Here is a 14,749-nt window from a genome sequence, read left to right as displayed (position 1 = left end):
CGATTTGACATGTCAAATCGCATCTCAAATCGGCGGCAATTGTCGGCAATGGCACTGTCCTAATCAGTGCGACGCCGCATCTGCGATTTCAAAAAGTAGTTCCTGTACTACTTTTTGCAATTTTGGGCCGTGATTTACATTAAATTGCGGCCGAAATCGCGGTAAAATCGCCCATTTTACCGCGATTTTGAATTCGCAGCAGTGTGAACCTAGGCTAAAGCTCTCACCGCAGTTTTCCCGACAGGAAAACCTCTGGTGTGTACACAGGGAAAGTTACTGAGCGGGTTCTCGGTTTTCCCCCCCGGGATTCCCGGTGGACTTTTTACCGCCGCTAATCCCGGTCATGTGTCTCTAACCCATTGTTGTTTGTGTTGATTAACTCTGCTATTGTGTGAAGGTTTTCTGTGTTTCTATTTATGATTATGTTGATTGTATCTTCTGAGCTAAAAGACGGCAAGTCTGTTCTAATGCCGCGTACACACGGTCGTTTTTCGGCATGAAAAAAAATGACATTTTTAAAAACGTCATTTAAAATCATTGTGTGTGGGCTTCACATCGTTTTTCAGCTTCTGAAAAACGACAATTTTTTTCCCCGAACATGCTGCATTTTTTAATGTCGTTTTTTAAAATGTCGTTTTTTGGGTTGTCAAAAATGATTGTGGGCTAAAACGACGTTTTAAACCCGCACATGCCCAGAAGCGAGCTATGAGATGGGAGCGCTCGTTCTGGTAAAACTACCGTTCATAATGGAGTAAGCACATTCATCACGCTGTAACAGACAAAAAAGCGTGAATCGTCTTTTACTAACACGGAATCAGCTAAAAGCAGCCCAAAGGCGAATAGAACTTCCCCTTCAGAGTGCCGTCGTACGTGTTGTACGTCACCGCGCTTTGTTCATCATTTTTTAAAAACGATGGTGTGTGGGCAACATCGGTTTTAATGATGAAGTTGAAAAAACTTCGTTTTTTGGACATGCTGAAAAATTTCTTTTTTTTTCATGCCGAAAAACGACCGTGTGTACGCGGCATCAGAGTCATGCCTCTGAGTCACCTAGGCTGTCTAAAGAATTTGATAATTAGCTCATGTTAATTAGGTTTCTGGTTACAGTTTGTATTGTCATCTTTGTGTATATATTTGTGTGAGATCTCAAATAAAAGGCTATTCCTGATGTACTCCAAGGCCCCGTACACACGACCAAACATGTATGCTGAAACTGGTCCGCGGACCAGTTTCAGCATACATGTTCGGTCGTGTGTAGCCGCGAGCGGGCCGAATTCCAGCAAACATTTGCCCGCCGGGCCTTTTCCCAGCGGGCAAATATTCCTGGACGTGTTTTAAAACCGTCCGATGGAATCCTGCCCGCTCGGACATGTACGGTCGTCAGTACAGACCTACCGTACATGTCCGAGCGCCCGCCGTCCCTCGCATGCGTCGAATGACTTCGACGCATGCGTGGAAGCCTTTAAATGGCAGGCCCGCCCACGTCTCCGCGTCATCGTCGCGGCGACGACGTGGACACGCCCCGCGTATTGTTTACGCGCGGACTTCTGTACCATCGTACAGAAGCCCTCTGGCAGGCATGTACGGTGAAAACGGTCCGACGGACCGGTTTCATCGTACATGTTTGCTCGTGTGTACCGGGCCCAAGACTGGGGTAGTCTGGTGACTGGGTGGGTTAAAGAGTCTTGGATAGTGCTGGTTCTGGACAAAGGAAGCATTGACGGCGGACATAGTCCTGGGTTCGTCACAGCAACATTCATAAAGCTTCTGGAAATCATCAGCAAAGGCCTCTTTAGGGGTCGATCGTAGAACCACTGTCACACATTCTTATTGATGCTCTTCAGGTGGGGAAACAGAAAGAAGTCAGCGGGTGCCAGATCAGAGAAGTACGGTGGATGATCGAGAACAGGTACGCCAGGCTGAGGCAAGAATTGGCGCACACGGATCGCACAGTGAGCGTTATCCTGCAGCAACATTAACTGTCCAGCCCTGTGCAACTCTGGCCAAGGAGGTTTCCATTAGTTTTGCTTTCTGTTTGTCTGTCAGCTTTTGTGGCACAAACCGGGAACAGATCTTCCACTTACCCAAATCTTCGTGGGCGATGGTGCGCACTGTGTCCTTGCCATCAATTGTGGAGTCAGTCGCTGATCTCGTGCAAGCATTTGGCGCACCCGCTCAATCGCTTCTGAGGTTCTGCTTGTCGATGGCCAACCCGAGCGTGACTCATTCTCAGTTGTTTCCTTCTGGTTTGAATCGTAAACACATTTTCTGCTCACGGCTTCCATCCCGTAGACTTGCACCAATTCCCCAATTTGTAGCAGAACTTCATGTTTACTTATTGCTCCATTGCACTGTGACCCTACCTCTCCCACTGACTACGTTCAACTGCCCGCCGCAGCTGATTTACTCTAATGGCCACATGTACTCCACGCTAGGGGGCGCTTCTCGACGTGTCTCCGGATAGCCATGTGCATGCATGTGGCCCTGGCCCATGTTGCCGTTGAGATATCGGATCATTCACCAAACTTTTTAGACACACCTCGTATTAAAGGTACAGCTTTGCTTGTCTAAAGATTTGTAAATGAATGCACATACTCTAATTATCAACCTATCTCTGCTATGATATACAGTATGCCTACATGGCTAAGGGAGGGTGACCATACTTCAGGGTAACAATGTTTACCAGACAGCATTGGTTACTCACTAATTAGTTTTACTTGCCTTCATGTGCAGTTCAACAAAGCAATGTCAGTGTTTTTTCTTATTCTCAGGAAAGGTTAGCGTGTTGAACACCTACCTTTTTAACTGTACCACAGCTTGTGTAGGGGATGTCAAAAACAATAGGATTGTCAGAATTAGGAGCACACGCTTTATCAATCAATGTCAGCTCATTTGCATTGTATCCCAATGAAGTAATGTAAACTGGATCGAGAATAACTTTCATCGAGTCTCCAGAGCAAGACAATGAGCCTAGACATAAGAAAAGGTGAAAGAAACAATGAATTTTAGACAAAGAACCTAGGACAGTAATGGCGAACCTTGGCACCCCAAATGTTATGGAACTACATTTACCATGATTCTCATCTTGTCACACTGTGTCCAGGATTTGATCCGGGGACCTGGTGTGCTGTGGACAGTTTCCTTTAGCCTGAACCACCAGGGAACTTGCTTTACAGTAAGATAGTATCCTTATGTTCTGCTCCTTGAGTTTGGATGTTGGCTCCACCCTGGGACCAGTCACCTGATCAGTAACCCTATAAATCATCACTTCCCCTTCCTGTCTTTGCAGTAATATGGGTTCCTGTTAGTGTATGTTAATGTGTTTCTGGTTGCTGACTTTGCTTTTTCCCTTGGATTTTAGCTGTTCTTGTTGCCGACCCTGCTTGTTTCCGCAGCCGCCTTCTGGTTGACCCCTGTGTACTTCTGTCTTGGTCCGACCCCTTGGATTTTAGCTGATCTTGTTGCTGACCCTGCTTGTTTCCACCGCCGCCTTCTGGTTGACCCCTATGTACTTCTGCCTTGGTCCGACCCCTTGGATTTTAGCTGATCTTGTTGCTGACCCTGCTTGTTTCCGCCGCCGCCTTCTGGTTGACCCCTATGTACTTCTGCCTTGGTCCGCTACTTGGATCGTTTAGGATTGTCCTTTCTCCCACCTGGTTTCTGTCTTTTGCCTCTACTAACCATTGGGGTTGTTTGCTGATGGTTCCTAGTTAGGCTGTTTAAATGAGGCATATGAAAAACATATGCCTCCATCCCTGTTGGATAACAGAAGGGGGAGTTTTTGGGACTTTAAATGAAATGCGTTTTTAAGCAAAAGTAAGTATAAATAAAGTTGTATACGTAATAATCAGGCTCACACTTACCACCCAAACAGCAAACCAAATTCAACTGTCTAACTGTGTGCATTAAAAACAGAGGATTGGTTGCACGCATTTGCAAATACCGTATTTATCGGCGTATACCGCGCACTTTTTTGCCCTGAAATTCAGGGCAAAATCGTGGGTGCGCGATATACGCCGATACCCGCGCCGAGTTTGAATTACTGCGCCGGCATATACCGAGCGCAGTACACTCGTGTATAGTCGGGCAGGCTCGGCTTCTCTCGCAGTCATGTCCTGGACGCACAGGACGTGACCGCGAGAGGAGCCGAGCCTGTCCGACTATACACGAGTGAACTGCGCTCGGTATATGCCGGCGCAGTAGTTCAAACTCAGCGCAGGAAGCGGGGATCGATCGGGGAGGACACCGCAGAACGACACCGGACCCGACGAGGAGGACACCACCGAAGCCGCAGACGGACGCCGGACCCGACGAGGCCGCCTGATGGACGCCGCGCAAGACACCAAAACTGTAAGTACTAAAATCTTTTTTTTTTACAGGAATTGCGGGTCCACTTTAGGGGTGCGCGCTATACCCCGGAGCGCGCAATACCCCGATAAATACGGTACATGATTAAGCTGCAGGCCATCGCCAAGGCTCTCTGCATTCTGCAGTCCTAACTAAACTTTGTCAGTCTTCTCAATAGAGGCATATAAATACTGATGAGTAGATGGAGGGCAGGTGACTGGGGTGTGTCACTGCCCCTACCTATGCTTGGTATAGTAGTAAAGAGGGATGGGGGCATATGTTTTTCATACGCCTCATTTAAAGTCCCAATCCTATTTTTCTTTATATCATACATGGATGGAGATGCATTTTGTTGATACCCTTATACATTTATGCGTTTTTTCCAGTGCTCTTTACTACTATACCAAGCATAGGAAGGGACAGTGACACACCCCCAGTCACCTGCCCTCCATCTACTCATCAGTATTTATATGCCTCTATTGAGGAGACTGAAAAAGTTTAGTTAGGACTGCAGAATGCGGAGAGCCTTGGCGATGGCCTGCAGCTTAATCATGTATTTGCAAATGCGTGCAACCCATCCTCTGTTTTAAATGCACACAGTTAGACAGTTGAATTTGGTTTGCTGTTTGCGTGGTAAGTGTGAGCCTGGTTATTACGTATTCAACTTTATTTATACTTACTTTTGCTTAAAAACTCATTTCATTTAAAGTCCCAAAAACTCCCCTTTCTAGTTAGGCTTTTTGTGTCATGTATATCTGGCTGTGGGATCTCAACTGTCCCTCCACCCGATACTGGGATAACAAGACTACCGGTCAGGAAACCAGAGTAAAGCCTCGTAAAGCCTTGTACACATGACCGATAAGACTTTGACGCATGTGCGGCAGCATACAAGGTTAGTGTGGGGTGTAGCAAGATGGCGGCGACGGCATTGAATGTGACGAGCGCCGGCTCGTCGTAGTCAATGACGTCACCGCGTTCTTGCCATTCAAAAGAATGGTGGCTCTTTTGAATGGCCGTCTGTACACAGGGCTTGGCAAGGCAAGCTTGCCAGGAATCCCGTCAGGAAAACCGACTGTGTGTACAGGGCTTGACGGATGAAATCTCCTGGCAGACCTGACACAACTACACTGCAGAGTGCACGAGCATCATGGGAAATGTAGTTTCAAAACATCTGGGGTGGCAAGGTTTGCCATCACTGACCTAGGTTAACATAAAGTATCAACAGATTAGGGATCAGTTGTAAGTATCTAGCCCTCATTATAGGAATCTCGCTAAATTTCACGTAGTTCCTAGACTGCACCAATACTTTCTCGGGTATGCATACATTTGGTCTCCCCATCTTACATCTGTTCTACAAAATATAGAGCAAGGCTTGTTACTTACCAAACACTTTTCCTTGAAAAAAGGTCATCAATTTTTAAATATTTATTAACGCTCTAGCAGCTTTTGACTTTTAAGCCCTGTACACACTTCTGGGAATCCCGTCAGGAAAAAAACTTTGGTTTTCCTGACGGGATTCCTGGCAAGCTTGGCTTGCCAAGGCGTGCATACAGACGGCCATTAAAAAGAACTGCCGTTCTTTTGAATGGCAAGAACGCGATGTTGTCATCGACTACGACGAGCCTGCGCTCGTCACATTCGATGCCGTCGCTGCCATCTTGCTACACCCTTGTTTGCTACGGCGAATGCATCGAAGTCTTTTCGAGCATGCGCGGGTACAGGTAAGCATACAAGCCTCGTACACACGCACGGTTTTCTATTTTTCTCGTTGAGATTCCCGGCAGTTTTCCCAACGAGAAACCATACACACGACCGGTTTTCTCTGCAAAAAGCTCTCCCAGCAGCTTTCTTGCCGAGAAAACTGTTGGTGTGTACGAGGCTTTACTTGAGTTTAGCTGTTCTTTGATCAGCAAGCCTCAGTCCAATAAATATTGGGCTAGATTCAGAAACCCCGCCGTAAGTTTGTGCGGGCGTAGCGCATCTCAGATACGCTACGTCGCCGTAACTTAGTGTACATAAAACATGACCCCACGTAAATGATGTTTCTCACGAACGACGCATGCGCCGTCCGTGAAAGTATCCCATCGCGCATGCTCCTAATCACGTCGCAAATAGTCAATGCTTTCGACGTGGACGTAATTTACGCAAAGCCCTATTCGTGAACGACTTATGCAAACGACGTAAACAATGCAAAATCCGACGCTGGCCCGACGTCCATACTTAGCATTGGCTATGCCTCATATAGCAGGAGCAACGTTACGCCTGAAAAAGCCTTACGCAAACGACGTAAAAAAATCCACCGGGCGCACGTACGTTTCTGAATCAGCGTATCCAGCTCATTTGCAAATTATATGCTGAAATCGACGGAAGCGCCACCTAGCGGCCAGCGTAAATATGCAACTAAGATACGACGGCGTAAGAGACTTAAGCCAGTCGGATCTTAGCCTAATTTCGGTGTATCTTGCTTTCTGAATACAGAAAGAAGATACGCCGGCGCAGCTTTGAATTTACGCGGCGTATCAATAGATATGCCGGTGTAAATTCTTGCTGAATCTAGCCCATTCAGTCCATCGAAAAGTGATATTTTGGTTATAGATGGAGCCGGAGGTGATCTGCTGAAATAATTTTTACACTTTTGGCTTCCAAACTGTTGAAAGACTGTACATGATCTATTCACATTTATTTTGACTCAACTATTCCCAAAGTTGATTTTAGTTTTGTGTTGTTATTTGTTGGCTCAGTTTTTTTAGACTTCTTATCCTTGATTCCTGGTTATGTCCAGTTGCTGCAGCCAATTCAAACCCAAAGGATGGATCCCCCAGTGTCAGAAAGGTGGAGCACATGGCTGTACCCGAAGATCTGCATGTGCGCATATTACAGCTCATGGTCCAATGTGTAGTAATGACTGTGCACACACCTGTATATGCTTGTAACATGCTCAAGTGCGTGTGCATTAGCACAAATGCATTCAAGTCCAGCACCGGCTTTGGCACAAAGTGTTCTACTTAACTACTTGCCGACCAGCCGCCGTCATTTTACGGCGGCAGGTCGGCTCCCCTGCGCGAGAGCACGTAGCTATACGTTGGCTCTCGCGCTCGCCCCGACTCTCGTGCTCATGCCCGGCGGGCACGATCGCCGCCGGGCACACGCGATCTCTCGTTACAGAGCGGGGACCCGGTCCTGTCAGGGAGAGAAATGCTGATCTTCTGTTCATACAATGTATGAACAGAGGATCAGTCATTTCCCCTAGTGAGTCCACCCCCCCTACAGTTAGAACACACCCAGGGACATACTTAACCCGTTACCCGCCCCCTAGTGTTAACCCCTTCCCTGACAGTGGCATTTTTATAGTAATCCAATGCATTTTTTTCTAGCACTGATCGCTATAAAAATGACAATGGTCCCAAAAATGTGTCAAAAGTGTCCGAAGTGTCCGCCATAATGTCGCAGTACTGGAAAAAAATCGCTGATCGCCGCCATTACTAGTAAAAAAAAAATACTAATAAAAATGCCGTAAAAATACCCCCTAATTTGTAAACGCTATAACTTTTGCGCAAACCAATCAATAAACGCTTATTGCGATTTTTTTTTTAATGAAAAATATGTAGAAGAATACATATCGGCCTAAACTGAGGGAAAAAAAACGTTTTTTTTATATATTTTTTGGGGGATATGTATTATAGCAAAAAGTAAAAAATATTATTTTTTTTCAAAATTGCCGCTCTATTTTTGTTTATAGCGCAAAAACGAAAAACCGCAGAGATGATCAAATACCACCAAAAGAAAGCTCTATTTGTGGGGAATAAAGGACGCCAATTTTGTTTGGGAGCCACGTCGCACGACTGCCCAATTGTCATTTAAAGCGACGCAGTGCCGAATCGCAAAAAGTGCTTTGGTCTTTGACCAGTAATATGGTCCGGGGGTTCAGTGGTTAAAGTGTAAGTAAACCCCTTATCGCTTTCAGCCAAGGAAGCTGCCATCTTGGCCTCTGTTTAATCTGCAACTGCCATGATGCTGCACATGTGGCCAGTTATGACACCAGCCATTGGATGGTTTGACAGTCTGGTTGAGAGCACAACCAATGGGAGTGTTACATTTCCGGCACCTTCCCGGAAATGAAACTGTTTTATGTATGGGTTTACTTCTGCTTTAAAGCCAAGCACAACTGCGGAAAGTTGTTGAGTGTTCATTAGCTCATGTCACCTAACCTGTGTTCTGCTATTCTGTGTTTCCCCAGCTTCCCTTTTGACTTTGATATATCCAGATCTTCCATTGCTGACCTTGGCTTGAGTTCTGACTTTGCCTTCTGCCTGCTAATTTGGGACCTTTGTTGCCTCTCTGTTACTGATCTTGGCTGGTACTGCTTTCTGAATTAGCACCCACAGCTGCCTGGCTGTTGCTGACCTCTAATTGTCCTGATCACATCTCTGCTTCCTGCACCTGTGGGTTCCTGAGTCTACCCTACATGCCAGCATTCTGCACTATATCTGGTCTGTTCATCTTCAGTATCTCAGTAATTCCCACACTGTTTTCAGGCCATCTGCTGTGTCTTTACCCACCGCAGACAACTTTGCCACTTCTCTTCCTATTACACCCTTTCTCGGTTCCTTTTAAGACTCTTTTCAAATCTTTCTGAACTGCTTCTCTGAATGGCAAAAAAAGAAAAGAAAGGAGGGGCTAGCTGTACTAACTATGCAATGTTAGTACACTGATTACCCCGATTAGCTACTGTGTTCTGACAGGGAGACTGCCTCCTCTGCCAGAACACACTGGTCAGCACTGGCAGCCATTGCCAGCCAATCAGTTGCTGGTTTTCCAGTATGCCTATTCAACAGAAGTCAGGATGTTAGGCCGGCTTCTGTCAGACAGGCTGCTGTACACACTGGCTGATTGCTGGCCGGTTTCTATTGAACCGGTCAATACCGGCCAATATTTGATCCTTGTGTGTTTAAATTTGCCGCCGTGTGGGCACACACACCCCTGCTACGAGCTCCGTGACCGTGCCCGCTGGACCAGCAGACTTGATGTCCGCCGGTGTGCCGCAATTCACGGAGCGGCAGAACAGGGAGATGACTGTGTAAACAAGGCATCTCCCTGTTCTGCCTAGTGACAGGACACTGATCGTCTGCTCCCTCTCATCGGGAGCAGTGATCAGTGTGGCGTCACAGTAAGCCCCACCCCCACACATTTAGAATCACTCCCTAGGAGACACTTAACCCCTTCCTAGCCCCCTAGTGGTTAACCCCTTCCCTGCCAGTCACATTTATACAGTAATCGGTGCATTTTTATAGCACTGATCGCTGTATAAATGTTAATGGTCCCAAAATAGCGTAAAAAGTGTCCGATGTGTCCGCCATAATGTCGCAGTCACGATAAAAATCACTGATCGCCGCCATTACTAGTAAAAAATAAATTATTAATAAAAATGCCATAAAACTATCCCCTATTTTGTAGACGCTATAACTTTTGCAAGCCAATCAATAAATGCTTATTGCGATTTTTTACGTATCGGCCTAAACTGAGGGGAAAAAAAATGTTATATATATTTTTTGGGGATATTTATTATAGCAAAAAGTAAAAAATATTGTTTTTGTTTTCAAAATTGCCGCTCTATTTTTGTTTATAGCGCAAAAAATAAAAAACGCAGAGGTGATCAAATACCACCAAAAGAAAGCTCTATTTGTGTGAAAAAAGGATGTCAATTTTGTTTGGGAGCCACGTCGCACGACCGCAAAATTGTCAGCTAAAGCGACGCAGTGCCGAATCGCAAAAAGTGGCCTGGTCATTTGGCAGCCAAATCCTCCAGGGCTAAAATGGTTAAACACTGAATCAGTTCTGATGTGACTAAGCTTTACCATCTACTAACCACCAAGGGCGTGAAGTCCAACATGATAATCACCTGCCTAAACTCTGTACTATTCTACTACCTACAAGTCAAACATTATGGGCCAGATTCACAAAAGAGATACAACGGCGTTTCTCCTGATACTCCGTCGTATCTCTGTTTCTATCTATGCGACTGATTCATAGAATCAGTTACGCATAGATATCCATAAGATCCGACAGGTGTAATTGTTTTACACTGTCGGATCTTAGGATGCAATACCGCGGCCACCGCTGGGGGGAGTTTGCGTCGTAAACCAGCGTCGGGTATGCAAATTAGGAGTTACGGCGATCCACGACGGATTTTCGCGTTCGCTACGTCGCCGCTAGTCTAGTTTCCCGTCGCAAAGTTAGTCGTCGTTTTTGGTGCCTTAACTTTACACAGCAATCTTATTGCTGTATAAAGTATGGCCGTCGTTCCTGCGTCAAAATTTAAAAAAGAACGTCGTTTGCGTAAGCCGTCCGGGAATACGGAATTACGCTACGCACGTCGCCATTCGAAAAAATGACGTCACTGTGCGCAAAGCACAAAGGGAATTGCGAAACGGAGCATGCGTGAGGGCGCCTAATTTAAATGGCACACTCCCATTGGAATTGGCCCGCCTTGCGCCGGACGTATTTACGATACACCGCCGCAAGTTTCCAGGTAAGTGCTTTGTGGATCGGGCACTAAAACTGGAAACTTGCGGCGGTGTATCGTAAACGGGTTACGTTACACGGAAATAGGAATAAGAGCTAGGAACAGCCTTGGAGAAATAGGACTGAGACCAGATTTGGGAAACTACAAAATCCTGTTACCGCAATGCAACCACAGCAGAAACCAATTATAAGGTCCTACTGTGGCGGTATATGGTGCCTCTCGTATAGCACAGGGTTTTCTCTGCAACCTGATCAAATTTTCCAAAATTGTTCAACAGTGGTAACCTATTTCCCGTTTGACCCACTTGCTATACGGTACATGTGTCCACCGAATCTGGTGAGTGTGAATATTTTACCACTTTTGATTGTACCTTCAAGATCCTTTTTGGACTACACAAGAAAGACTTTTCACAACCATTTCAATTTTAAGTCTGTTTTATATGGACTTCCCTCAGATGTTTTCAATGTCACGTTGGACCCATTTCACGTTGTTTGTGTTCATATTCATTTATTTATCATTTCAATTCTTTATTTATCCTTTTGCAATTTTTTTGATTCACATCTTGTTCATTTTAGTGCCACGCTTTTGTTTTTATTTTGTTTTGCACTGTACGTCTAGTGGCATGTTGGCTGCTTACCCGTCCTCAAAGTGCAATTTCCCTTTTTACTCTATTGGGGGTAAACTATAGGTGGATATTTTTTATGGGTTTAATGGAAATGTTGCCTGGTCATATCCTGCTTTGTATATTGTACTTAAAGCGGAGTTCCACCCAAAAGTGCAACTTTGCAGAGGACACCAAGCTATGCAGTGGAATAACATCTTTACAGGATGTCTCCAACTTACAAGCCAACCTCAATGCTCTGTCTGATTGGGCGACTATGTGGCAGATGAGGTTTAATGTTGATAAATGTAAAGATATGCACTTGGGAGCTAAGAATATGCGTCATACATACTAGGGGGAGTACAATTGGGGGGATCCTTAGTGGAGAAGGATCTGGGGGTCTTGGTAGATCATAAGCTCAATAATGGCATGCAATGCCAAGCTGCGGTTTCCAAAGTGAGTAAAGTCCTTTCTTGTATAAGAGAGGTATGGACTCCAGAGAGCGAGATATCATTTTGCCCCTGTACAAATCATTAGTAAGACCTCACCTGGAATATGCAGTTCAATTTGGGCTCCAGTTCTCAAAAAGGATATCGGGGAACTTTAGAAAGTGCAGAGAAGGGCAACTAAACTGATAAGAGGCATGGAGGAGCTCAGCTATGAGGAAAGATTAGAGGAACTGAATTTATTCACTCTTGAGAAGAGGAGAATAAGGGGGGATATGATCAACATGTACAAATATATAAGGGGTCCATATAGTGAACTTGGTGTTGAGTTATTCACTTTACGGTCATCAAAGAGGACAACGGGGCACTCTTTACGTCTAGAGGAAAAAAGATTTAATCTCCAAATACGGAAAGATTTCTTCACAGTAAGAGCTGTGAAAATGTGGAACAGACTCCCTCCAGAGGTGGTTCTGGCCAGATCAGTATATTGCTTTAGAAAGGCCTGGATTCTTTCCTAAATGTACAGAATATAACTGGGTACTGACATTTAAAGGTAAAGTTCATCCAGGGAAAATCCGATTGCCTCTCGGGGGATCGGGAAGGAATTTATTCCCCTGCTGTAGCAAATTTTTTTTGCCTTCCTCTGGATCAACTGTGTGTATAGAATTGGATATATGGGATTGTACGATATTTTTTATTTTATTTTTGTATTTTTTTATGGTTGGACTTTTTTCAATCTGACTATGTAACTTTTGCGCAAACCAATCAATATACACTTATTGTGATTTTTTTTAATCAAAAATATGTAGAGGAATATATATTGTCCTAAACTGATGAAGAAATGTGTTTTTTAAAAACATTTTTGGGGATATTTATTATAGCAAAAAGTAAAAAATATATTTTTTTTCAAGATTTTCTTTCCTTGTTTGTTTATAGTGCAAAAAGTAAAAACCGCAGAAGTGATCAAATACCACCAAAAGAAAGCTCTATTTGTGGGGAAAAAATTATGCAAAAATTGTCAGTTAAAGCGACGCAGTGCCAAATTATAAAAAGTGGTCAGGAAGGGGGTAAAATCTTCCAGGGCTGAAGAGGTTAATACTCACCGTTGCTTTCTATTGGTATGGTGGTGTAGTCGACAGAAAAGCCAAAATAGGAGTTGGCGTAATCAGCGCTGAACACCAATGTGAAGGAATTGGAAGACGTCTCCAACTCAGCCACCGTACGACCACACAGCACTTCCTTCAGAGGTGCGTCTGTATTTGGACCATCAAACAGGGCAATAAAATCAAATCGGCAGGATGCATCTGGTTCAATACTGCAGAGAGAGAATAGCAGAAAAGTTGAAGTCGCATAACCGAGTCTAAAGTAAGATTCAAACCATCGCTGTTTACTAACCGACACTAAAGAAACACACACATTCACATTATTTAGCACAGTAATGTACACTTGGTTGCTATTGCTTATTGCACTTTACACACCAGCTTTTCCTTTATTAAAATTTACATTTAGAGGATAGTAGTATGTGCTACAATGACTAAATTCCAAGAAAAAAAAATATATAAAACGTTGGTGCTTGACATTATGATGACAGTTCATCGCAATTCGTAAATTCATAAATTTGAAAATTCGTAAATTCATAAATTAAAAGATTTGTAAATTCGAAAATCCAAAAATAAGAAAGAAAATCTGAAAATTCAAAAGAATAACTAACTATTAACTTATAGGTATTGGAATTTCCTTTCAAATTTGTCTTTCAGTGAACGTTACAAATATAAATTTATCCAAAGTTACGAATTATACAAAATAACAAATTCTGTATCTAAACTAATAGAACATAACGAATTAATAATAATTGACAACAATAATAATAATAATAATAAGAAAATCTTTTTATTATTAATTCATTCCATTGCATTTGTTTAGATGCGGCATTCGTTATTTCGAATAATTTATAACTTCAAAAACATTTGTATTTGTTACATTCACTAACAGCAAAATTTGAAAGGAAATTCCAATACCTATAATTTAATAGTTAGTTATTTTTAGTTAGTTATTCTTTAGAATTTTCAAATTTTTGTTCTTTAGAATTTTCGGATTTTCTTTCTTATTGGTGAATTCATTAATTTCTGAAATTACGAATTTACGAAATTACAAGTTTTTTTAATTACGAATTCTCAAATTTTCTAATTTAGGAATTTCGATCATAACGAATGACCCGAAAAAACAAATGAAACTAAAATAAACAAATTGTTCGGCAGTGCACATGTCTAATCCTTGCACCACTTTGTCAGTTGAAAAAGCAAACTGCCCCATGCGAAGCTTGGAATGACCAGGTCCCCCAAAACTTTATTTAGAGTTGCATTTGTTATTTCAGATAATTCATAACTTCGGATAAATTTGTATTTGTTACGTTGACTAACAGCTACAATTTAAAGAAAATTCCAATACCTATAATTTAATAGTTATTATTATTATTAGCTAGTTAGTTATTCTTTAGAATGTTCAGATTTTCTTTCCTATTTTCAGATTTTGAAATTTACGAATTTTCAATTTTTCAAATTTTCAAATTCACAAATTAGGGTCCAGATTCACATACAAGAGCGCCGGTGTAACGTAACCCGTTTACGATACACCGCCGCAAGTTTCCAGTTTTAGTGCCCGATCCACAAAGCACTTACCTGGAAACCTACTGCGCATGCTTCGTTTCGCGATTCCCGTCGTGCTTTACGCACAGTGATGTCATTTTTTCGAACGGCGACGCGCGTAGCGTAATTCCGTATTCCCGGACGGCTTACGCAAACGACGTTCATTTTTAAATTTCGACGCGGGAAC

The 14,749-nt window shown here is 43.4% G+C and overlaps 1 protein-coding gene across 1 annotated transcript in view; it reads right to left on the bottom strand.

The window, feature by feature from the left end:
• Window positions 1-14,749, bottom strand: part of CUZD1 (CUB and zona pellucida like domains 1) — a 42,081-nt gene that overhangs the window by 13,263 nt on the left and 14,069 nt on the right. The window contains exons 5-6 of the mRNA XM_040361328.1: window positions 13,021-13,232; window positions 2,798-2,970 (exon numbers count right to left, since the gene is read on the bottom strand). Of these exons, the coding sequence (XP_040217262.1) occupies window positions 2,798-2,970; window positions 13,021-13,232 (385 nt within the window). The remainder of the gene's footprint in view (window positions 1-2,797; window positions 2,971-13,020; window positions 13,233-14,749) is intronic.

The sequence above is a fragment of the Rana temporaria genome, chromosome 8 (genome assembly GCF_905171775.1).
Source record: "Rana temporaria chromosome 8, aRanTem1.1, whole genome shotgun sequence".
NCBI classification, from domain to species: domain Eukaryota; kingdom Metazoa; phylum Chordata; class Amphibia; order Anura; family Ranidae; genus Rana; species Rana temporaria.
Note: the sequence above shows the minus strand (reverse complement) of the source record. Positions and strands in the feature narration are given on the sequence as shown.